Source organism: Equus asinus, chromosome 2 (assembly GCF_041296235.1).
Source record: "Equus asinus isolate D_3611 breed Donkey chromosome 2, EquAss-T2T_v2, whole genome shotgun sequence".
Taxonomy (NCBI): domain Eukaryota; kingdom Metazoa; phylum Chordata; class Mammalia; order Perissodactyla; family Equidae; genus Equus; species Equus asinus.
The window spans coordinates 105,890,975-105,909,586 of NC_091791.1; the positions used below are offsets into that span (position 1 = coordinate 105,890,975).

Here is an 18,612-nt window from a genome sequence, read left to right on the forward strand (position 1 = left end):
ACCAGCTCATTTACTATATATAGAACCACATATATGAACCATAAAAAGAAAAGCATAGCTCATTAAAAATAAGAGGTCCTTACCCACTGTAGCAGGCTGAATAATGGCCCCAAGATATCAGGCCCTACTCCTTGGAACCCGTGAATGTTACCTTACATGGCAAGGAGGACTCTGCAGGTGTGATTAAGTTAAGGATACCGCGATGGAGAAATTACCCTGGATTATCGGAGTGGGCCCTAAATATAATCACAAGTGTCCTCACAAGATGGAGACAGAGGGAGATCTGATCACAGAAGAGGAGAAGGCCATGGAAACAGAGGCTGGAGGGATGTGGCCACTAGCTGAAGAATGCTGGCAACCACCAGTGGTTGGAGGAGGGGAGGAACAGATTCTCGCCCAGAACCTCCAGAAGGACCGGCCCTCCTGACACCTGAATGTTACGACCTATAAGACTCATTTCAGATTTCTTGTCTCCAGAACTATAAGAGAATAAGTTTCTGTTCGTCTGACGCACTCAGTTTGTGGTATTTGTTTCAGCAGCAACAGGAAACTACTACGGTCCACAAGCATCTAATATCATCTCTCTGCCACCAGTGGACCTGCAGCAGAATTCCTGAAAAAGGACCACAAGCCACTGGCTGCACAGAACAGCAGGCGGAACAGAAGAGACTGATGCTCAAAGAAAGAACGAGCAGGTGAAATCCACACAGGCGGAGGCCACAGCCGCAGGGCTGCCCTGAGGGGTCGCCCAGCCTTGGATATGAGCAGGAGGAAGAGGGAGAGGAGGAAGGTGCCGATCAGTGAAAGGGAGATGGGGGCTCCGGGCTGAACATGCAGCCCTAGCCGGGCGGAGCAGGGAGGCTCATTTCTGCTGGAGCCTGCAGTCGGGGGCGAGGGGCTGGGCTGAGCAGCCACATTAGTAACTGTCCTCCTGAGAGCCACAGACACAGGCACATTTGCTGCATCTGGTGTGGAGGGACACTGCGTTTATTATTTGCAGTCCCGTATGCCACTGCAGGGGAGGGTGACATTATCATGGATTTCCAGATGGGGAATTTGGGCTCAGAGAGGTAAAGTGACTTGCCCAAGGTCACACAGCCAGCATGAGGCAGAGCTGGGCTGAGTCTGTTGGTTTCTAGCCCCTAAGCTTTGTCAGCCACAAGCCCACAGGGTGGGAGGCCTGGGAGAAGGACGAGAAACAAACAGCCCGCCGAGTGAATGGGTTTCTCCCTGTCATCCTGGGTGAGGAGTCTGGCTGCTCTCTCCTCTCCTCCAGAATCCTAACTAGGAAGATCATACGGGGTGAAGACGTGAGTGAAATTGGAAGAGAAACAGCCCCTGTTCCTGCTCCCAGGTGCCAGCTGTTCTGCCACTGGTAGCTCTGGATGCCTTTCAGGCCACTGCCCGCCCTGGACCAAGGGCAGCTAGAACCTGAACTCCCAGCCTGAAGCCAGGGAGGGAGGCAGGGCGATGGCAGCAAGGTGATGCCCAGGCCTTTGAGGACCCCCTGCACTGCCCCCCGCCACCATTCCCAGGCCTTGTCCCCTCACCCCTGACACCAAGCTCCAACCTCCTCCCCCCCGCAGGAGAGGAAGGGCCTGGCCAGCCGGCTCCCAGGGCCCCTGAGGGCTCCCACAGCTCCTCAGAGGGTCTGTAGGCCGAGGGGCCCCAGCAAGGGGCGGGGGCTGCTGATGACACGTATGGCCTGGCCATGGCTGAGTTCTCTGCCTGGGCGCCCTGCAGGACGTGGCAGTTGGAGGGGTGATGATGGCCTGGGACGGCTCTCGGGGTGGAGGGCAGCGCTGTGAAGCGCCAAGGCCTAACAGTGGGTGTACAACAAGTGGGTGTATGACAAGGACAGGCCCCCAATCTGCTAGAACCAAAGATGAAACCAACAGCAGCTCTGAGGGGAAGGGAGGCAGGGAGAGCCACTAAGGACCTCAGTTCAGACAGGAGGGTCAGAGGGAGGCTGGCCAAGACAGCAAGGGCAGGCTGGGTGGGGGCCACAGGCCCAGGAGTGTGTCCGGCTGCAATTCTGGGTGGCTGGGAGCATGGGGGCTGAGGGGAAGCCGGCAGGGAGCGGCCTTGGCCTGGGGTCAGGAGCAGGTGCTGAGAGGAGAGACCTGAGGACTAGAGAGGGGGCGGCCTAGGGGCCGCAGAAAGTTCTAGGCTGAGCAAGCAACACTGTAGTGCGAGCCTGGCTGGAGGTGTCCCTGGCTGTGTCATCGCTGCTCTGTGGGCCCCCCTTTACGCATGGTGTAAAGCTCAGGGGTCACGGGGGGCAGAGAACGAGGGGCCTGGGACCTTCAGAGAGGATGCCGTGAAGGCCCTGGCCAGGCTCCCTGGACAATCCTTCTCAGAAGGGCGAGGATGAGAGGGACTCGGTGAGCGGCAGGCCACAGGATGACTGCAGGGGACTCAAGGCACTGGGCCTTCGTGGGCCCCTCCCTCCATCAAAAATTGAAAAACTGTATTTTGTGACTGCACTGCCATAAAGACTAACACAGTCTACGTTGGATTATGCTGATGCTCCCCTCTGACTTTAAAAGAAAGGAAAGCCTTTCCATGGGCTACTGGAATTCTCGAGCCTTCGGCGCTGTCCCCGTGGGGCCTGATGGATGACTGGCCCTGGGGGCAGCGGGCACATTCTGCCATCTTCACTGGGCACAGGAGGGGCTGGTGCCTTGAAACCAAAGGGCAGAAGCTGGATTCCACTGGGTGCTACATTGGGAGGTCCTGATGTGCACAGCTCGTTGGGCAGAGGACTCAGTTTCCCCATCTCCCTCCCCAAGGTCACAGCCTGCTCATGGGAGGGGGCACACTTCTGGTTTGCTGTGGGATGTCAAAGGAAGCCGCACGAAACTGCCACACGGCACGAAACTGCCACTACCCTACCCTCTCTGACCTGAGAAAATGGTGACTTCAGTCACGCTCCTGCTGCTTCCCAAAGGCTGCCACCCTGATGTGGAGGCTGCCTGCGGGGGGCCGTGAGGTGGGCCAGCCAGGGTGGTCTGGGCAGTGGGTGGTCCTGCCACTGGGGGAGGGGACGCAGGATGAGGGACTCTGGTGTCCCTGCCTGGTGTGCAGGGCCACACAGACGCTGGGAGGGGAGCTGCTTTCCAAGTGCCATCAGTCTCCCTGGAACAGGAAAGGCTGGTTTCGCTCTAACCGCCATCTCTCGTGGAGACAGTCTCCTGGAAGGCTGACAGGCAGCTCGACTCTTCTTGGCAGCGATGCCAGGACTCAACCACAAGTAACAGCATGAAGGGAGCCTGTCGAAAGCCGGGCGGCTCGCTGCCAGCACGGCCACGGGTGCGGCTGCCGCTCCTGCCTTGGCTGCCCCCCTTCCCAGAGGGGCCTGGGGCCCCTCTCCACCGAGGCGGGCACAGGGCAGAGGCCTGGCTACAGCAACAACTATTTATGGAGCCCCAACGGTGTGCCAGGCCTGGGACTAGGGGCTGTGTCCACACGGGGAGCAGCACAGCCAAAGACCCCTGTCTTCATGGAGCTCATGCTCCGAGGGAGTCACAGACCAAGTGGGTGAATGGTGCAGTGTGACAGAATGGTAAGTGCTCCGGGAGCCAGCAAGGGGGGAGGCAAGGGGAAGGCAGGAGCTAGAGTGCCTCTCCTCCCTCAGCCTCAGTTTCCTCACCTGTAAAATGGGGTGCTGCCAGCCCAGCTGGAAAGAGGGACAGAGCAGGGAGCTGGGCACAAAAGGCAGTCCCATGGGGGCGAGAAGCTGGCTAAAATGTCAGCCTGGACTGGAAAACACTGGATCTTGATCATCCACAAGAACAGAGGGACGGCCCGGGCTGGGTGACACCAGTATCACGGGAACTGAGTGACAGCCCCTGGGTGAGGCATCACGGCTGAGCGGTGGAGGGGGTGTGGGTTCAAGGGGGCAGAAGAGTCTGGCAGAGGGCTCTTGTGGGGGAGGGGTGGTCATAAAAGCCCCAGACCCTCATCACCTTGTAGATAAAAGCCTCTTGGTCTCTCTTGCCTCCCTCGAGGCTCCAGGCCCCTCTCCCACGCTCTGCCCGGCTCTGCTGCAGCCCGCTCCTGTCCTTCGAGGGCAAGCTCAGTGGGAGGACTCCAGGCGGCCTTCCCCAGCACTCTGGGCAGAGCCGGGCCCCCAAGGCCTGCAACATCCTGCTGTCCGAGCACCCATCCTGAGCACCCCTTTGCAGGTCTTTGTTCTCCATTCCTAGCCTGAGAGCTGTGGGGAGGGAGGGAACGCCGACCACAGAGGCTGCGCGAGAGAGGGGTCTGGGAAAGGTTTGCTGAAGGAATGAGCGAGCAAACCTGCCTGCATAAAGGAGGCCCGAGAAAAGAGGCAGGGGCAGGCCAAGGGCACTGGCACCCAGCCACCGATGTTTCTCACCCGGTACCACAAGGCTCCATTCTGCCCTGGGTCCTGAGACCGGCCCGGCCACAGACACTGACCCTGACCCTGTCACTCTTGGGCCCCAGGCAGAGCCTCCTGGCTGCTAAGTTCTCAAGGTGGCCCCAGGTCACAGCAGAAAGGGGCTGGGCTGGGCTGGGCTGGTCAGGCTCTGTTGCAGAGCCCCATGCCCTTCTGGAAACCCCACACCAGGATAGGAAGGGAGGTCCTCCCACGCCCGCTTGGGCAGTTCTGCTGGCCACAAGGTCCAGCAGTGGGCCTGGAACAAAGCGAGCATTTGAAAAATGTGGGCCAGCTGAATGAATGGAACACAAGAATGAATGAATGAATGATGAGTCCATCTGGCTTTTGCACAGCACCGCTGGGCTCAGAGGGTGGCATCCAGGGGTCCTAAGCCCAGGCACATCGCCCCAGCCTGCAGGACCCACCCTCCACCCTGTCAACCCCCAGTCACTGGGGACAGCAGGCCAGCCTTGCTGGTCGCTAACCATAATTCCTCCCAGGTCCGTGCTCGGCTCTGTTATCACATTTGGTGCTTATACCACCCTGGGGCAGGAGTGGCAGGCCTCCCGAGGTCCACGTCCTTCTCACACCCCAGACCTCCCCATGCGCCCTGCCAGGATGGAACAGGGAGCCTGCTGCCGGATTTAGAAGCTGCAGCCTCAGGCTCCCGGTGTTCATTTATCTTGGCTCTAGGGAGGGAGGCGGGTAGGTGGAGGGGCCGCAGGGAAGGCAAGGCAGCTGGGTCCTTGATGCGGGCCCCCCTCCTTCTGTGGAGAGCTGGGAGGGGGGACAGGGCAGAGAGAGCCCTGGCCACAATTCTGCTGCCCACTAGGCTTCATGGCCTGTAAGGGCACCCTCAGGGCGCAGACCTGCTTGTTTCCTACCTTGGGCCCAGAAAGAGGCCCCCTGCAGGCATGCAAGGGCCACCAGAGCAGAGGGAAGTGGCAGGAATTTTCCTGGCTGCCAGGTCACCTCACTGTCCTCCTCTGGGGTGTGGAGGGACGGGAAGGAACAGAAACGCCCTTGTGGGACAGCCTGGCACTGCCTGACTCGCTGCCTCGCAACGTGCTCTTCCTAGGAAAACACACCCGCTGCCAACCCGGAAACTCCAGGGGCTCTGGAGGGCCGGGCCCTAAGGAACACAGAGGTGTCCCCACCTCGTGGACTCTCAAGAGTCTGGCTCTGAGGCCAGCTCTCTGGCTGAGTCTGGACATGAGGTCCCAGGAGACCCTCCTGGAAGTGGCTAGGGATGGAGAATCTGGGGTGGATGGAAATGTCCCATTGCTGGGGCCACAGGCCACATCGTGGCTGCCTCTGACTCTGGCCCTGTGAGCAGGACTTGAGTTAGCCACCCAGATGCTAAGGCCTCCTTGGGTCAGAAGGCGACCAGCTCGTGGTGGCCTCTGGGGCTCCCCAGATGGAAACCGCCTCTCCTGGTAGTGAGGATATTTAGACTCCAGAGTCATGGGCCCAGGTCAACTCCTAGCTCCACACTCTGGGCTGACTGCACTTTGGGTGGGAGGCCACTTTCCCTCTTGGAGCCTCAGGTTCCTGTTGCATCAAACAGAGCTACCCCAGCCAGGCAAGGCCCACCCAAGGGCGGAGGAAGAGGCTGCATGGGTGTCCCTGGGCTGCTCAGTGAGCCGCTTCCTCATGCTCGCTTGTTCCATCTTCCCCCATTCCCACTCACAGAGAGCCGTTTCTGCTTTGGGGCTGCAGCCTTTCCGTGTGGGTGTGGCACTAAAACAAAGGGCAGGACCACAACCCATAGCCCTGGCCTGCAACCGAGCGTCCCCAATGCCTTCCATGCACCAGAATCACTGGGGGCTTTACAAAAGCACATCTGACCCCACCCAGAGATTTGGGGTCAGACCCATTTCTGCTCAGTTTGCAAATATGCAGCTACATGAGAATCCCTGGGTAGGACCGGCACCTCCAGGAGGCTGCCAGGTCCACTCGCCCAGGGGGGGTTATGCTCCCATTACACTGTAAGCTCCCTGGGGGCAGCAAAGGGGCCATCTCTGTAGAGAGGCTCCTCTTTGCCGGGCTTTATCACTGGAGTTTTACCAAGACATAGTTTGGGGGCAAGAAAATAATATTCTGCAAGATTGAAACGGAACTCTCTGGGAAATGTTTCTAAACTTCTTGGACTATAACCCCAGCGAGAAATCCACTTTACTTCTGGGCCCAGTGCATGCACATGTGTGCATGCATACACACCCACGTGCACACACACACAACACTAACTTTCACAAAAAATTTCCCCTAGGCACGTACAATGCATTCACAAACTCCCTTTTGTGTATGCTAGGTGATGCCTGTTCCACTTTGCACAAGTTAAATAAAAGGCTCCACGTGTGCTGGTTTCTGATTCTAGAATGCTGCCTTTGCAAACCTCTAGTGGGCAGTGTCCAGAAGTTGGAGAAATACCACACTCTAGGCAACATGCAGAAGTGGTTCCTAGGTGGTTGACCTCACGACAAAGAATCACTAGAACATTCTTTTCTAAATAATCTGCCCATTTACTGAAAATAACAACGTGGCAGGTGGGCAGAGAGGGGGGTGCAGGAGGCACCTGGGTCCCATAGGGGCGGGTCTGGGCTCTCCTAACAGCAGGTCCTGGGGGGTGTGACCCGCCGCCCCCGCCTCAGCCGCATCCTCACCTTGCTGGTGGCGGTGGCGGCCGAGCCGGGCAGCACAGGCGTGTTGGTGACTTGCACGTTCAGGTAATTATTGTCGATGAGCGGCCAGGCGCCCTGCACCTTGCAGGTCTGGAAGCGGTCTGTGAAAGTCCTGAGGTGCGGGTCCCCAAAGAGGCCGCAGTGCGTGTAGTTGGGGGTGGCCGCGTGCTTGTGGAAGCTCTTCTCGTAGTGGCAGATCTCAGGGCTGTCGGAGCGCTCCTGGCTGTCCCCCGGCGGCGGGAGCGTGCGCAGGCGAGGCTGCGACGTGGGGCCATCCTTGGAGCAGTTGTGCTGGCTCATGAGGTCCTCGATGCCATGGACCGCCGAGTGGTAGGCCAGGTCGCCGCGGCAGGTGCGCGCCGTGCGCCGCGTGCACAGGGCGTAGGTGCGCAGCGCGGCGCAGAACTCGCGCGCCTCGTCCGCCACCTGGGACTGGCTGCCTGCCGTGGCGCTCCAGAACTCAGAGTTGCACTTGAGGATCTTGCACGGGGAGGTGGCTGTGGGGAAACGAGGGGACACGCATCAGGCAGGGTGCAGCGAGCCCAAGTCGCCTCCAGCGCCGTGCGCCAGGGGGGCCGGCACATGGCACGGGGGCCCTCCTCTCACACGGCGCCACCCGCACGGCACATTCGCACGCAGACGGCTCAAAAGCTCCCGTAGGTGGTGGCGAAGTGTGGAACCTGCCCGTCCCGCCTTCCAGATTCTTCTGCACAGTCCCTAAGGACCCCAAGTAGCCACCCATGTAGCTGGCACGCTGAAAGGGTTAGCGGGGCCCCTCCCACGTTCCTAGCCCGCGAAGAGGAAGGGTCAGTGTTTCTGGGCCACAGGACTGTGGGAGCTGACAGGCCACCCTTGGGCCTTTGACATCTGTTGACACTTTCACAGCCATCCCTAAGAATTTTGGCAAAAGCAACAGAAATTTGGCAGGGAATTAAGCCCCACTGTTCAACATGTGTCCAGAGCTCTGCCACTGTGTGACCCTGTGCAAGTGACTGAACGTCTCTGTGCCTCATTACACTTGCGTGGAAAATGGGAGAACAACACTATCATGTGAGGTTGCTCAAAGTGTTAAAGGACTTAGGACGGCACTGGCAGATGGCAGACGCTCCATGAATGCTGGCTAGTATGATTATTATATTAGCACTTGTCACAGAAGGCCTGGTTCCCATCGCCTCGTCTGCAGAGTAAGGACAGCTTCCCTCTTGATCCGCGTACCTCCATCCCTCTCTATCCTGCTCAGGAAAGCTAGCTGGGAAGCAACTGAGAGTGGTAACTGTGGATCTGCCCTAAGCAGTGTTGTTTTTTTTTTTTTTTTTAAGTCACTCGCAAGCTTTCAGACCTTTGTGATAATTAGCTACAAATGACTCTCCCCAAGAACCATGGCTTTAGCACACCCAGATCTTGTACCTGGACATGTGGAACCTGCCCTTTCCTGGCCTTCCAGATTCTTCTGCACAGCCGTATTGAGCACACGTGGCTGGCATGCAGACAGGCAGCGGGAGAGAAGTTTCTATATAGGATCCAGGAGCAAAGGGGCCAGCCAGCTGGGAGGCCCGGGCTCTGGGGTCGAAGCCCAATGCTGGGTGGTCAACAGAGGGGAAGGGAGCTTTTGCTCCAGCCATTCCTGGCTGGGCCACTAACCTGGCTTGTGACTTTGGAAAAATCTGTATATGTCTCTGGTGCTGGCTTTTACCCATAAAACCAAGTTGTGAATAAAACCAGGGACAGAAATAAGTGAGGGCAGGCTAACGAGAGAACCATCCCAGCAGCTGCCTGTGTGAGCCCATCTGGGCTGCGAGGGTCTGGACCTGGATGCCTCAACCATCCGTCTCACGGAGCTGAAGTGACCTGCCCGAGTCAGCCACCTGGGCATGGCAGAGCTGGCGCACGGCCTCAAATCTCAAGCTTTTCCCCACTCGACCTGTGTCTGTCGCCTGCCAGCAAACAAGGTTGTTTCAGGTGGTATCTGGGTGAACATTTCCTTCTTTCAGTTTGAGAAGGTACGGATTGACTTAAATGTGTATTAGGATAAGTAAAACAGATTTGATGGAAGACCTACAGATTTTCCATGTTCATAGCTTTATTTTAAGTCAGAGAAGGGTGCTGACTCGAAGCAGCAGATTCGGCAAGGAATAGGTGATAACTGAGGTGAAGGGACGCCGTGGCCAACGGTGGGGAGCACTGGGCATGGTCCACCTCTCAGAGGCATGCTCCAGGGGCAGGTCTCCCTTGAAAGGCAGCTGGAAGATTCTCTGACCCTGTCGTCTTCATGTGCCCCAACCTATAGAAGACATCCAAGGGCCCTACCTACCCCTGGGCTCCAAAGGGCTAACGTGGTCAGCGGGCCCTGGCCGAGGGTGGAGGGTGGAGGGGGAGGGGGTGTGTGGAAGGGGCTGCGTGGAACAAGTGCTTTGGAGGAACGCAGTGCAGAGGGACTGGCTGGGGTGGCCACCAACCCTCCAACTCCAGTCAGTGGCCTCACGCAGTACCCGCTCTGCAGCCTCGCTAATCCAGGAATGGGGTGTGCTCACCTGCCATCTGCCTTCTCAGAATCACGTAGAAACAGAGAAAACCGTCCAAAAGGGACACAGGCCTGGTGCTGAGTTGTGGCCACCTGGGCCCTGCCCACCACCCACCAGCCCACTGGCCCAGGGACCCCTGCCCACATCCAGGCTTGGGTCGCCCTCTGGCCCTCATGCCCAAAGGAGAGAACGACACCACCTGTCCGTTTACCAGCAGATGCTGCAACACAAGCAGGAGCTGCGCTGGCCTGCGCTCCCCGCCAGAGATGGCAGAGACTAAAGTCACAGCCAACTCACCCTGTCCCAGGCTTGGTGCTATGGGCCCTGCAGACCTCCCTCGGCCCCAGGGACTGGCACTGCTGCCATTCCTGCCTCGCAAGGAGCAAAGCCAGGCTCAGCGAGGAAGAAGCCGAGGCAGGATTTGAGTCCAGCCCATCAGACCCGAGAGCACGTGCTCCTGCAGCACCACGGCATCAGACAATCTTAGTGCTCACAGTTCCCTCCACCAGCCACTGCCTGGTTCAAGGGCCCACTCCACCTGGGGGGACCTCAGTCTCCCCCCGCCCCGAGGACCCCTCCTGTGAGGCCGAGAGCCCCCACCAGCCAGGAGGCCTGGGGTCCACACACTGTCTGTGGCTTCGCCTCCAGCAGACTAGTTCCAAGGGGCCGTTTCTCGGCGTGTGGCCCGTGGAATGCGCAGGGACTCAAAGGCCGGGGTTGGGGATGGCACAGAGGGCAGGACCAGCCTGCACACAGTGGGGGACATGTGGGATGGCCCACTCCTGACCCGGTTTGTGGCTCTGTCCCCGCAGTGGGCAACTCCCCAGGTTCCTGAACTTCAGGGGCACGTGGTGATAGGGCTCTGCTCTCCTCACAGCCTGAAAGCTGGGCTCAGCGCAGCATCCCAGCCATGGGGCTCTCCGGTGTGTCTGGCACTCAGGACCGAAATCCCACTGAGGCGCCCCGAAAGAGGGTCCCTCACATACTCTGGGGTCACAAGAGGGATCTCTAATCACAGACGTGGCTCTTAATACCTGTTCAGAGCAGGTTCCTCCAGTGTCACTGCACGCCCACCGCCTGGGCTCTGACTCAGTGGTCTCACTGGGCCTCAGCGTGTGCGTTCCTGCCAGGCTCCCTGGGGAGCCCCTGCGGCTGGTCCACGGGCCACACTGCTTTAGAGTTGGGTCATTTCCTTTTCCACAGTCACAAAGGGGCCAAGGGAGAGCCCGGTGGAGCCAGGACAGGCTGGAGGGGGTGAGCGAGGCATCTCCTCTGGGCAGGCGGGGGCTGTGAGGGAGATGGCTTTCCCAAGGAGTGCAGCCCGCAGGGACACAGCAGCCCACCCAGCACAGCCCGGGCCCTCAGCCCTTGGAGACGAGGGCTCTCAGCTCTCTACTCAACACTCAGCGCGGTTCCTTCACTTGCACCCACTGCCCACTCCAGCCCTGGCAGGAATAAGACAACCCCAGAGGGGGCCTGGCGGCTCCTCCCACCACCCCCAGGTGGCCACAGAGATCGCTCTCCATCTGCCTGTGCACTCAGGAGCCAGGCAGGGCCTCCACTCCTGGGCAGCTCCACGCAGGAGTGAGCTCCTCCGGCCCCTGCTCCCTTGAGGTCCTGCCGATGCCATTGCTCAGCCGTCTGGAGAACGTTCTCGATGCTATCACCCAGGACACTGGCCATGTAGGGTGATGGGCAGAATGGGCAGTGGAGGGATGGTGTCCGGCTCAAACTCCTGCTCTGTCCCCTATTAGTAGTTGTGGGAACTTGACTCTGCCTCAGTTTCCTTGTCTGTGAAGTAGAGGGCTGCCAAGGATGAAATGGGGAGATGGACATGGCATGCCTGGGATGCAGGGGACATTCCATAAACAGGGTCCCTGACAAATGTCTCAGAGAGGGGCAAATCCAACCCCCTGTGAGGTCAGAGGGTAGAAGTCCCAGATGGGGGATGGGAAGGGCATTGGATGGAAGCAAGCCCTCCGCTGCCTCCCCGGGGGGGGGGGGGGGGTCCGTGCTGGTGCCCGGGCCGGCCTTTCCACCTGGATTCTGATCAGCAGACTCTGGGCAGCCCCCTTAATCCGCTCACTGACCACATGCACGGGCTCACCCCCGCAGCCTACCTGGCTCTGTCCAGGACCATGACTGTCTGGGGGCCACACTTCCCATTGCACCTGGGGTGGCTTCGCCCCTCTGCCTCACTCACCACCTAACTTTCATCAGGGGGGGTGCTAAGGACTGAGTGTATCCCTCCAAAATTTACATGGTGAAGCTGTAACCCACCAGGTGATGGCATTGGTGTGTGTGTGTGGGGGGGGGGGGGCGCGTTGGGAGGTAATTAGGTTTAGATGAGGTCATGAGGTGGGTCCCCCACGATGGTATTAATGTCCCTGTGAGAAGAGACAGCAGAGCTCTCTCCGCCACGTGAGGACACAGCAAGAAGGCAGGTGCAGGCCAGGAAGTGAGGTCCCCCCAGATACCCGCCATGCTGGCACCCTGCTCTCACACTTTCAGCCTCCAGAACTGTATCCTTGCCCCTCTCTCTCCTCCCCTCCCTGGGCCCTCCCGAGTCCCCTCTGCAGGAGCTGCCAGTACCATTCAACAGACAGGCAAACCGAGGCCTGGAGGCGCTCAATAGCCCTCTTCTCCCAGGTGCTCTGACACAGGTGAATGCAAACCACAGCCTCCCCCACAGCTGCTTCCTCCTCCTCCTCCTCAGACCTTTTGTCCTTCTACACACACCAGGCAGTGCCCAGGGGCCACAAAGACAAATAGAGATGACAGTTCTGCCCTCGAGGGGGCTGACTGGGGAAAGGGCTGTGTACCCATGAGGGAATCGGGCAGCGGGAGTTGGGGAGCAGAGGGGGTGGGCACACGGGCTGGGCCTCACCCCACAAAACAAAAATAATGACAATGATAATAAGACTGGCACCCCTTGGCCTGTGTGGATTACAAATTGCTTGAATGTTGGATCCTCACAACTCCTCTGAGTCATGGAGCAGGAATTTTTATCTTCATTTTAGAGATGCAAACACCTCTGGGGCTGGAGCCAGCCTGGCCCACCCAGCCAAGCTTTGGGGCTGTTTCTATGCTTTTCAAAGTGTGTTTGCCATACCTTCTTGGGACACAGGCTGAGAATGATCCAGCGCCCCAAATCCCCAAAAGCATGGTGCAGTTTCCCACGCCCAGCTCCTGAGGCACAGCCATAGCGACCCCTCCACCCTCAGGGTGGCGACCACCTGCCAACTGGATCCTGAGCCTCCTGCACAAAGGCCTGCGTGGAGCCCACCAGGAGCAAATGTGCTGTGAACGGATCCATCCCTGACCTCCTGGGTTTCCTCAGCGCTCCAAACCCTGGGGCCTTGCACATCTTCCTAAGTGTTTCAGAGGAACCAGAGCACTCCCATCAGGGATGGAGAAGCTATGGATCAGGACCGCGGAATGCTCGTGAGGCACTGAGCGCGATGAGAGCTGGGACCAGAATTGAGGGCTCCCATTCCCTCTGCTGTGTCTCCGGGTGGTAACGCAGCTCCCCTGGGCCTCTCTGCCTAAAGTGGACGTTCATGGAGCCATCATTTCCTGGGGGGCTCAGAGAAGGGCGTAGGGAATGCCAGGGCTGGACAATCCCCATGGGCGTTGAGCTGAGGGGCCCCTGACCCCCACGGAGTCATCCTGCCACCCCGTGTCCACTCCCGTAAATCACGGGCCGAAGGAATCCCCAGGTCAGGGACCTGAATGTAACCTGGCCCAGCATCAAAAGGAAAGGCTCTGGGCCGTGGCGTCACCTGCCAAGGAGACCCCAGAGGGGCTTGATTTTTATGTGCCGTATCTTTCTAAAACAGCACAGGACCTGAATTCCAGGCCATAAACTTTGGACTGTTCAGATGTGAGCATCCAAGGAAGCAAGCACGGAGAGGAAAGTCTGAGCATCTGAAACAGATCTTATTGCAACTCGTGCGAGCAGGGGGAGGACACCAGCTTTGCAGAGCAAGCCACTCTTGGTGCTTTCAGGGTGACGGAAGGCCGCCAGCTGCCCCATTCCTGCAGATGGCAAGGTGGCCCCTTCTGGCCTGTCGGCCACCTCTCAATGGATCCAGGACAGCCAATGGGTGCAGAGTCAGGGGATTAAGGAATCTGATTGGTAGTTAAGGAGTTCTCCTGCGCTTCTATTTCCATCGCAGACACTGTGTCCTCAGGCAGGAGCAGCTCTCAGGGCCTCCGCTAACCCCGAGTCCTTGGACACGCAGGAAAATGCAAATGCGCCGGCCGCGCAGAACTTTCTCCTCCTCAGAAGCGCGCGATGCACGTTTCGTTCTGACCCAGGCCTCTTGAATCTTAGAACTTTTAGGATTAGCTACCAGGGGACAAAGAGAAGAGAATCCAGAGGCTGCAGACAGTGGCCGGCCTGGACTCACCAAGAGGAAACCCCGAACTCCCTCCAGAGGCGGGGAACTTGGCTCAAAGGGTGGGGTGCAGGCCTACAGGCTGGGGTGGGCTCCCAGACTTACAGGGCTGGGGGGGGTGCCTCGGTACTAGGGTTGGGACCCTGGGCAATCACTGGACCCATGTGCTCCTGACTCGTGCAATTAGGGCCAGAGCTCCTGGTTTCTCTGTGCAATCTGCTTTATCAAGATCACTCTGTGACCAGACTCCATGTTGGCTCCACAAGGTGCGCCATGGAATTTCAGAACCTCATGCCTGAGGGACGCCAGAGGTCATGGTTTCCACCTCCAGCCTCCACGGCAGGACATCTCCCTGTAGCGTCCCTGATGGGTGAGCATCAGGCCTCCACTGCCACTGGAACTCTGCAGGGGCTGGGCTAGCCCCTCCTGCTGTGGAGGGCTCCAGCTGTGAACCCACATCTGCCTCCTAGGGACTCCATGGGGCCTCGGTCCTTCTCTAGAGCCACAGAAAAGGCTCAAATATAACTACCTTGCAAATATTGAAAACAGCCCCTTGGCTTCCCTGTGTCACCCTCTTTGGCTTCACCCCCGGCCGCTCCTCTCTGTGGGCCTCACTGAACTGTCTGTGTCATCCATCAATGCCCCAGCTCGGGTGCCACCTCCTGCCCACGAGTCCCCTGAGAGCATCTTTGTCCTGGAATCCTCTGGCTCCCACACTCCAAACTTAAAGCTTCTGCGCCCCGGGGCCCCACCTAAGTGCACACCCCACGTATGTAACATTTCACTTTTGGGGGAGGTGGGCTCCAGACTGTCCTCCTTGTGGACTGAGCCACGGCCGCACAGCTTGCCTGACAATTCTTTCCCTTTAAATAGCAACCCAGAGCCTCTTGGAAACAGAAAGATGGGGGCAGGGAGCTAGAAGCACCAGCTGTACCAACCCAGGCGGGATGAAAATATTTATGCACCAGTGCAGCATTAGCTGCTTTCAGAGACCTCCTTTGAACTGTTAATCAAGCCCAATCTTTCAGAATAATAGCCTGATTATTACCGCCTTGTTTGCATAACAAAGAAGCCCAATAAAACTTACTTCGCTGTGCGCTGAGGGGGTGTGCAGGGTCTGGCCTGAGAAAGGAGTCTTAGGAATGTGGTGAGCTGCTTCACTGCCTGAACCCAGGAATAAAGACAATGCAATTTGCCACCAAGAAAAGCCCAATAGACCAATAAATTACCGGCGTGCAAAGGAATTAGATCAGGTTTCAGTGGCCCTGTAGGAGGAGTGGGGTGAGCCGGGACAGAGAAAAACCTGCCTCCCTTAAAGGCGTACAGCTCATTCTGAACACAAGCCCCACCGTCAAGTTGGTTGTGTCCAACTCTGTGGTCTGCGTAGAAACTGCCTGAATCCATTACTTGCTGAAAGTTCTGGACCCTACCTCGTGCTCGGGACTGTGCTCCATGCTGTTCCTGGAACAAGCCCCAGTGAGTTTCTGTGCCCAGGTAGAGTCAGCCAGACAAACTTCTGGAATGCAGAGCAAACACGTGTCATCTAACCTACTAACCCACAACAAAGATGTAAGAACCGAGGTGTGAGAGGTGTCAGGGAAGAAGCATTTCAACCAGGTCTTGAAGGGTGAGTGGGATTTGACAGGTGATGGCGGCAAAGCTCCAGAAGCACAAGGGGCCTCCAGAAGGGCTGAGACTGGCTGGAGGTGAAATGCTGGTTGATAGGAGCGTAGCCAGGAGTTTGAGTCAGACACAAAGCCTTGAGTGCCAGCTGTGCCCATTATGAAGCAAATATCACTCAGCTTCAAGCCACTTTCCTCTGCTCTGTGTGGGGCTGGGACTCTGCAAGCCCTGTTTCTCTTGTCACTCAGCTCCCTGCTGGATTCCACCACAAGGGGGCACTAGATGGAGGGGGAAGACTGGAAGCCCAGAAGTACCGAGAACAGCCAGGCAGCAGCCCCACAGACCCTGGGCCCCAGGGCGGCTCTTCCCTTTGTCCCTGCAGCCGGAGGGGTAAAAGCCACTTCCTACAACTGTGTGTACCTTAGTGGTCCCCCGGGGCCTTTCAGTCCTCCCACACCCATCTAACAATATCCATACAGGAGAGTTCCCTCTGTGGAAATACCCCGTGTGGTTTCTATTTTCCTGACTGGACCTTGATGTGCTCCCCAGCCTCAGGATTTCAGATTAGATCCAGCTGAATGCGGGGAGCCCCGGATAATTTTCAGTAAGTCCACAGCATGAGCAGAACACTACGTAGGAAGTGGTGTAACTTCAGAGGTGACGGCTTCAGCTGGGATAGCAGGCAGAGCAGCTTAAAAGAGAAATCATTGCACAGCCTCAGTAGAAAGGCCAGCACTGCAGCCTGAGACCTCTGTGTCCCTCGTCCTCACTGCCCGCCCGCCCTAGACAGCAGTGACGCTGAGGCTCCCCTCTCAGCAACATGTTGGGGTGTAGGTCCTGAAGGAGGCGGAAAGGGAGCACCAAGCTAGGAGGGTCAGCCTGCTCGCGCCCGGCATGAAACCCACGCTGCAGCATCAGCAGAACGAGCAACCGGCCACTGTCCCCCTCCTGTCCCTTAGCACTGAATCCAGGAGGTGAGAGCGAATGGATCTAGTGCCAATATTTCGCAAACTTTGGCTTGGGCCGTATTCCGGAGTCTCTTTGCTTGAGAGATGCCTGAGGCTGCCTGTTTGTGTCACTCCTGTAGGAATTTCACTTGACTGTCCCCGATGTAAACATCCAGGTGTTTGGCATCAGATGCCCAAAGGAACACACCCAGGTGACAGGCTGGAGTTTTCATCCAATGCAGCGACCCCAGCTTACTTAACCCACGAGCAGCCAGAATCACCTTTCCTAAAAGGTATTCTTCCCCCAGTCTAGCCTAAGACTGTCCCAGGGAACCGACCGAGCCGGAGACTCCAATGTGTCTCCCACCCTCGAATGCACGAGGACTTTGCTCGGGGGCTTTCTCCAGGAACTGGACTACAGGAGAAAGAGCAAGGCAAGAGGAAGTTTCTCGGAGAATCTCAATCGACTTAGGAAGGAAGGGGTGGAGGGTAGGTTGGGGAGCTGGGGGTTAACTCACTGCCAAGTGTGGGCAGAGGTGGCCCCACTCACCGAGCTGAGGCAGGAGGCACTGCCCCCATCACACCCAGCCAGGGCCACTCTGCCCCAGCCTCCACTCATGCCAAGTTGCAGCAAGAAACCACGCTGAGTGCCAAGGAAAAGGACACATCTCAGCTTTCCAAGCTGGACACCCTCCCCCAGCTCCCACTGGGGCCATGTGGAACGTTCGGAAGCACGTGTGTTGACCCTCAGGCCCAAGGCCACCAGCAGGCCTGTCATTCAGGTGGCGGAGGGCCCACGGTGGGCAAGGGCCAGCACAGGATCCATGCCAATACCATCCTGTTCTAGGGCAGAGAACGAAGCTGCCCTGGGTTCCACAAGGAGGGTGATCCATGGCAGAGACATCACTTTTCAGATATGCAAGCAGCTCGCACGTGAGCATTTTGCTCCTCCAGCTGTGAGGCCGAACCCCTTTTCCTGAGTCTCAGGCTGGCTCTGGAAACGACCATTTTCCCTCCTGGCTCTACCTCCAGCAACCCTGGCTCATCTGCTTGGCCGCTCCAGGTCCAAATGCATTTGAAGTGGCTTCTCTCCCTCACTGCCATCCGTGGCAGTCCCTTCTCCTCCACCTTCCTCGTGCAGTGGGAGGGCAAAGGCACGCCAGCTGGGCACATGCCCGGCGGGCGCGCACATGTGTGTGAGCCTGTGTTCATGGGACATTCCTCAGCGTGGGGAGCAATAATGGGCTCCTTTCTGCAGGGCCCTGGGTGTAGAGGGATCTCTGTAATAGGCATCTCGGTATTCTGCCTGCTCGGGTGAAATGGTGCATGAAATGAATAAATAAGCAAAACCCAAAAGACATAAATCTGACTTGGGAAAATTTGCACAATGACAGCCCTGCCAATTTGCTTTCCCTGACCTGTCGCTGGGTGGCATCTTCTTCTTTGCGATGCTAAGCCAGGGATGGATCGGGGAGCAGAGAGGGCCCCTGGGAGAAGGCAAAAACGCGAGATCCATGGAAAATGGGGTCCCTCTTCATTCTGCTGTCTAAACATATCTCCAAAGTCTGTTTCTTACTTTTTCCCCGCCTTAAAGCCTCATGTGCTACACAGCACAAAGTCTAATATGCTACATGGCAAATTTAATAAGTGTGTTTATCCAGAATCTGGTATATGGAAAAGCGCAGAGTTTGGGGTTTTTCTCCTGGCTCTGCTGCCAAATGGCTGTGTAATGTCAGGCCACCTCTCTGACCCTCTGATTCCTCATCGGTACAGTGGGAATGATGATGCTCATGGGGAAGGTGTGAACATCTCACGAGGTGACATATTTAAAGCATTTGGCAGAGTGCCTGGTACACTGCAGCCACCCAATAAATGGAAGTGCGCTAAAAATTATTATTTTCCTTCAAATGATTGTCCTTTTGGATAGAACAATATAAAGGTATTATAACTTGAAGGTTGTTCATGAGTGTTAATTAGTGATGGTTGCCTATGGGAGGCTGGAATTTGGGTTATTTTCATTTTCATATTTATCCT

General features: G+C 57.6%; 1 protein-coding gene across 2 annotated transcripts in view; it reads right to left on the minus strand.

Annotated features, from left to right (window-relative positions):
* The window catches only part of RGMA (repulsive guidance molecule BMP co-receptor a), a 43,775-nt gene that overhangs the window by 2,663 nt on the left and 22,500 nt on the right, over positions 1–18,612 (minus strand). For both annotated transcript variants that reach the window (XM_070495974.1, XM_014842511.3), the window contains one exon: positions 7,069–7,583. In XM_070495974.1, the coding sequence (XP_070352075.1) occupies positions 7,069–7,583 (515 nt within the window). The remainder of the gene's footprint in view (positions 1–7,068; positions 7,584–18,612) is intronic.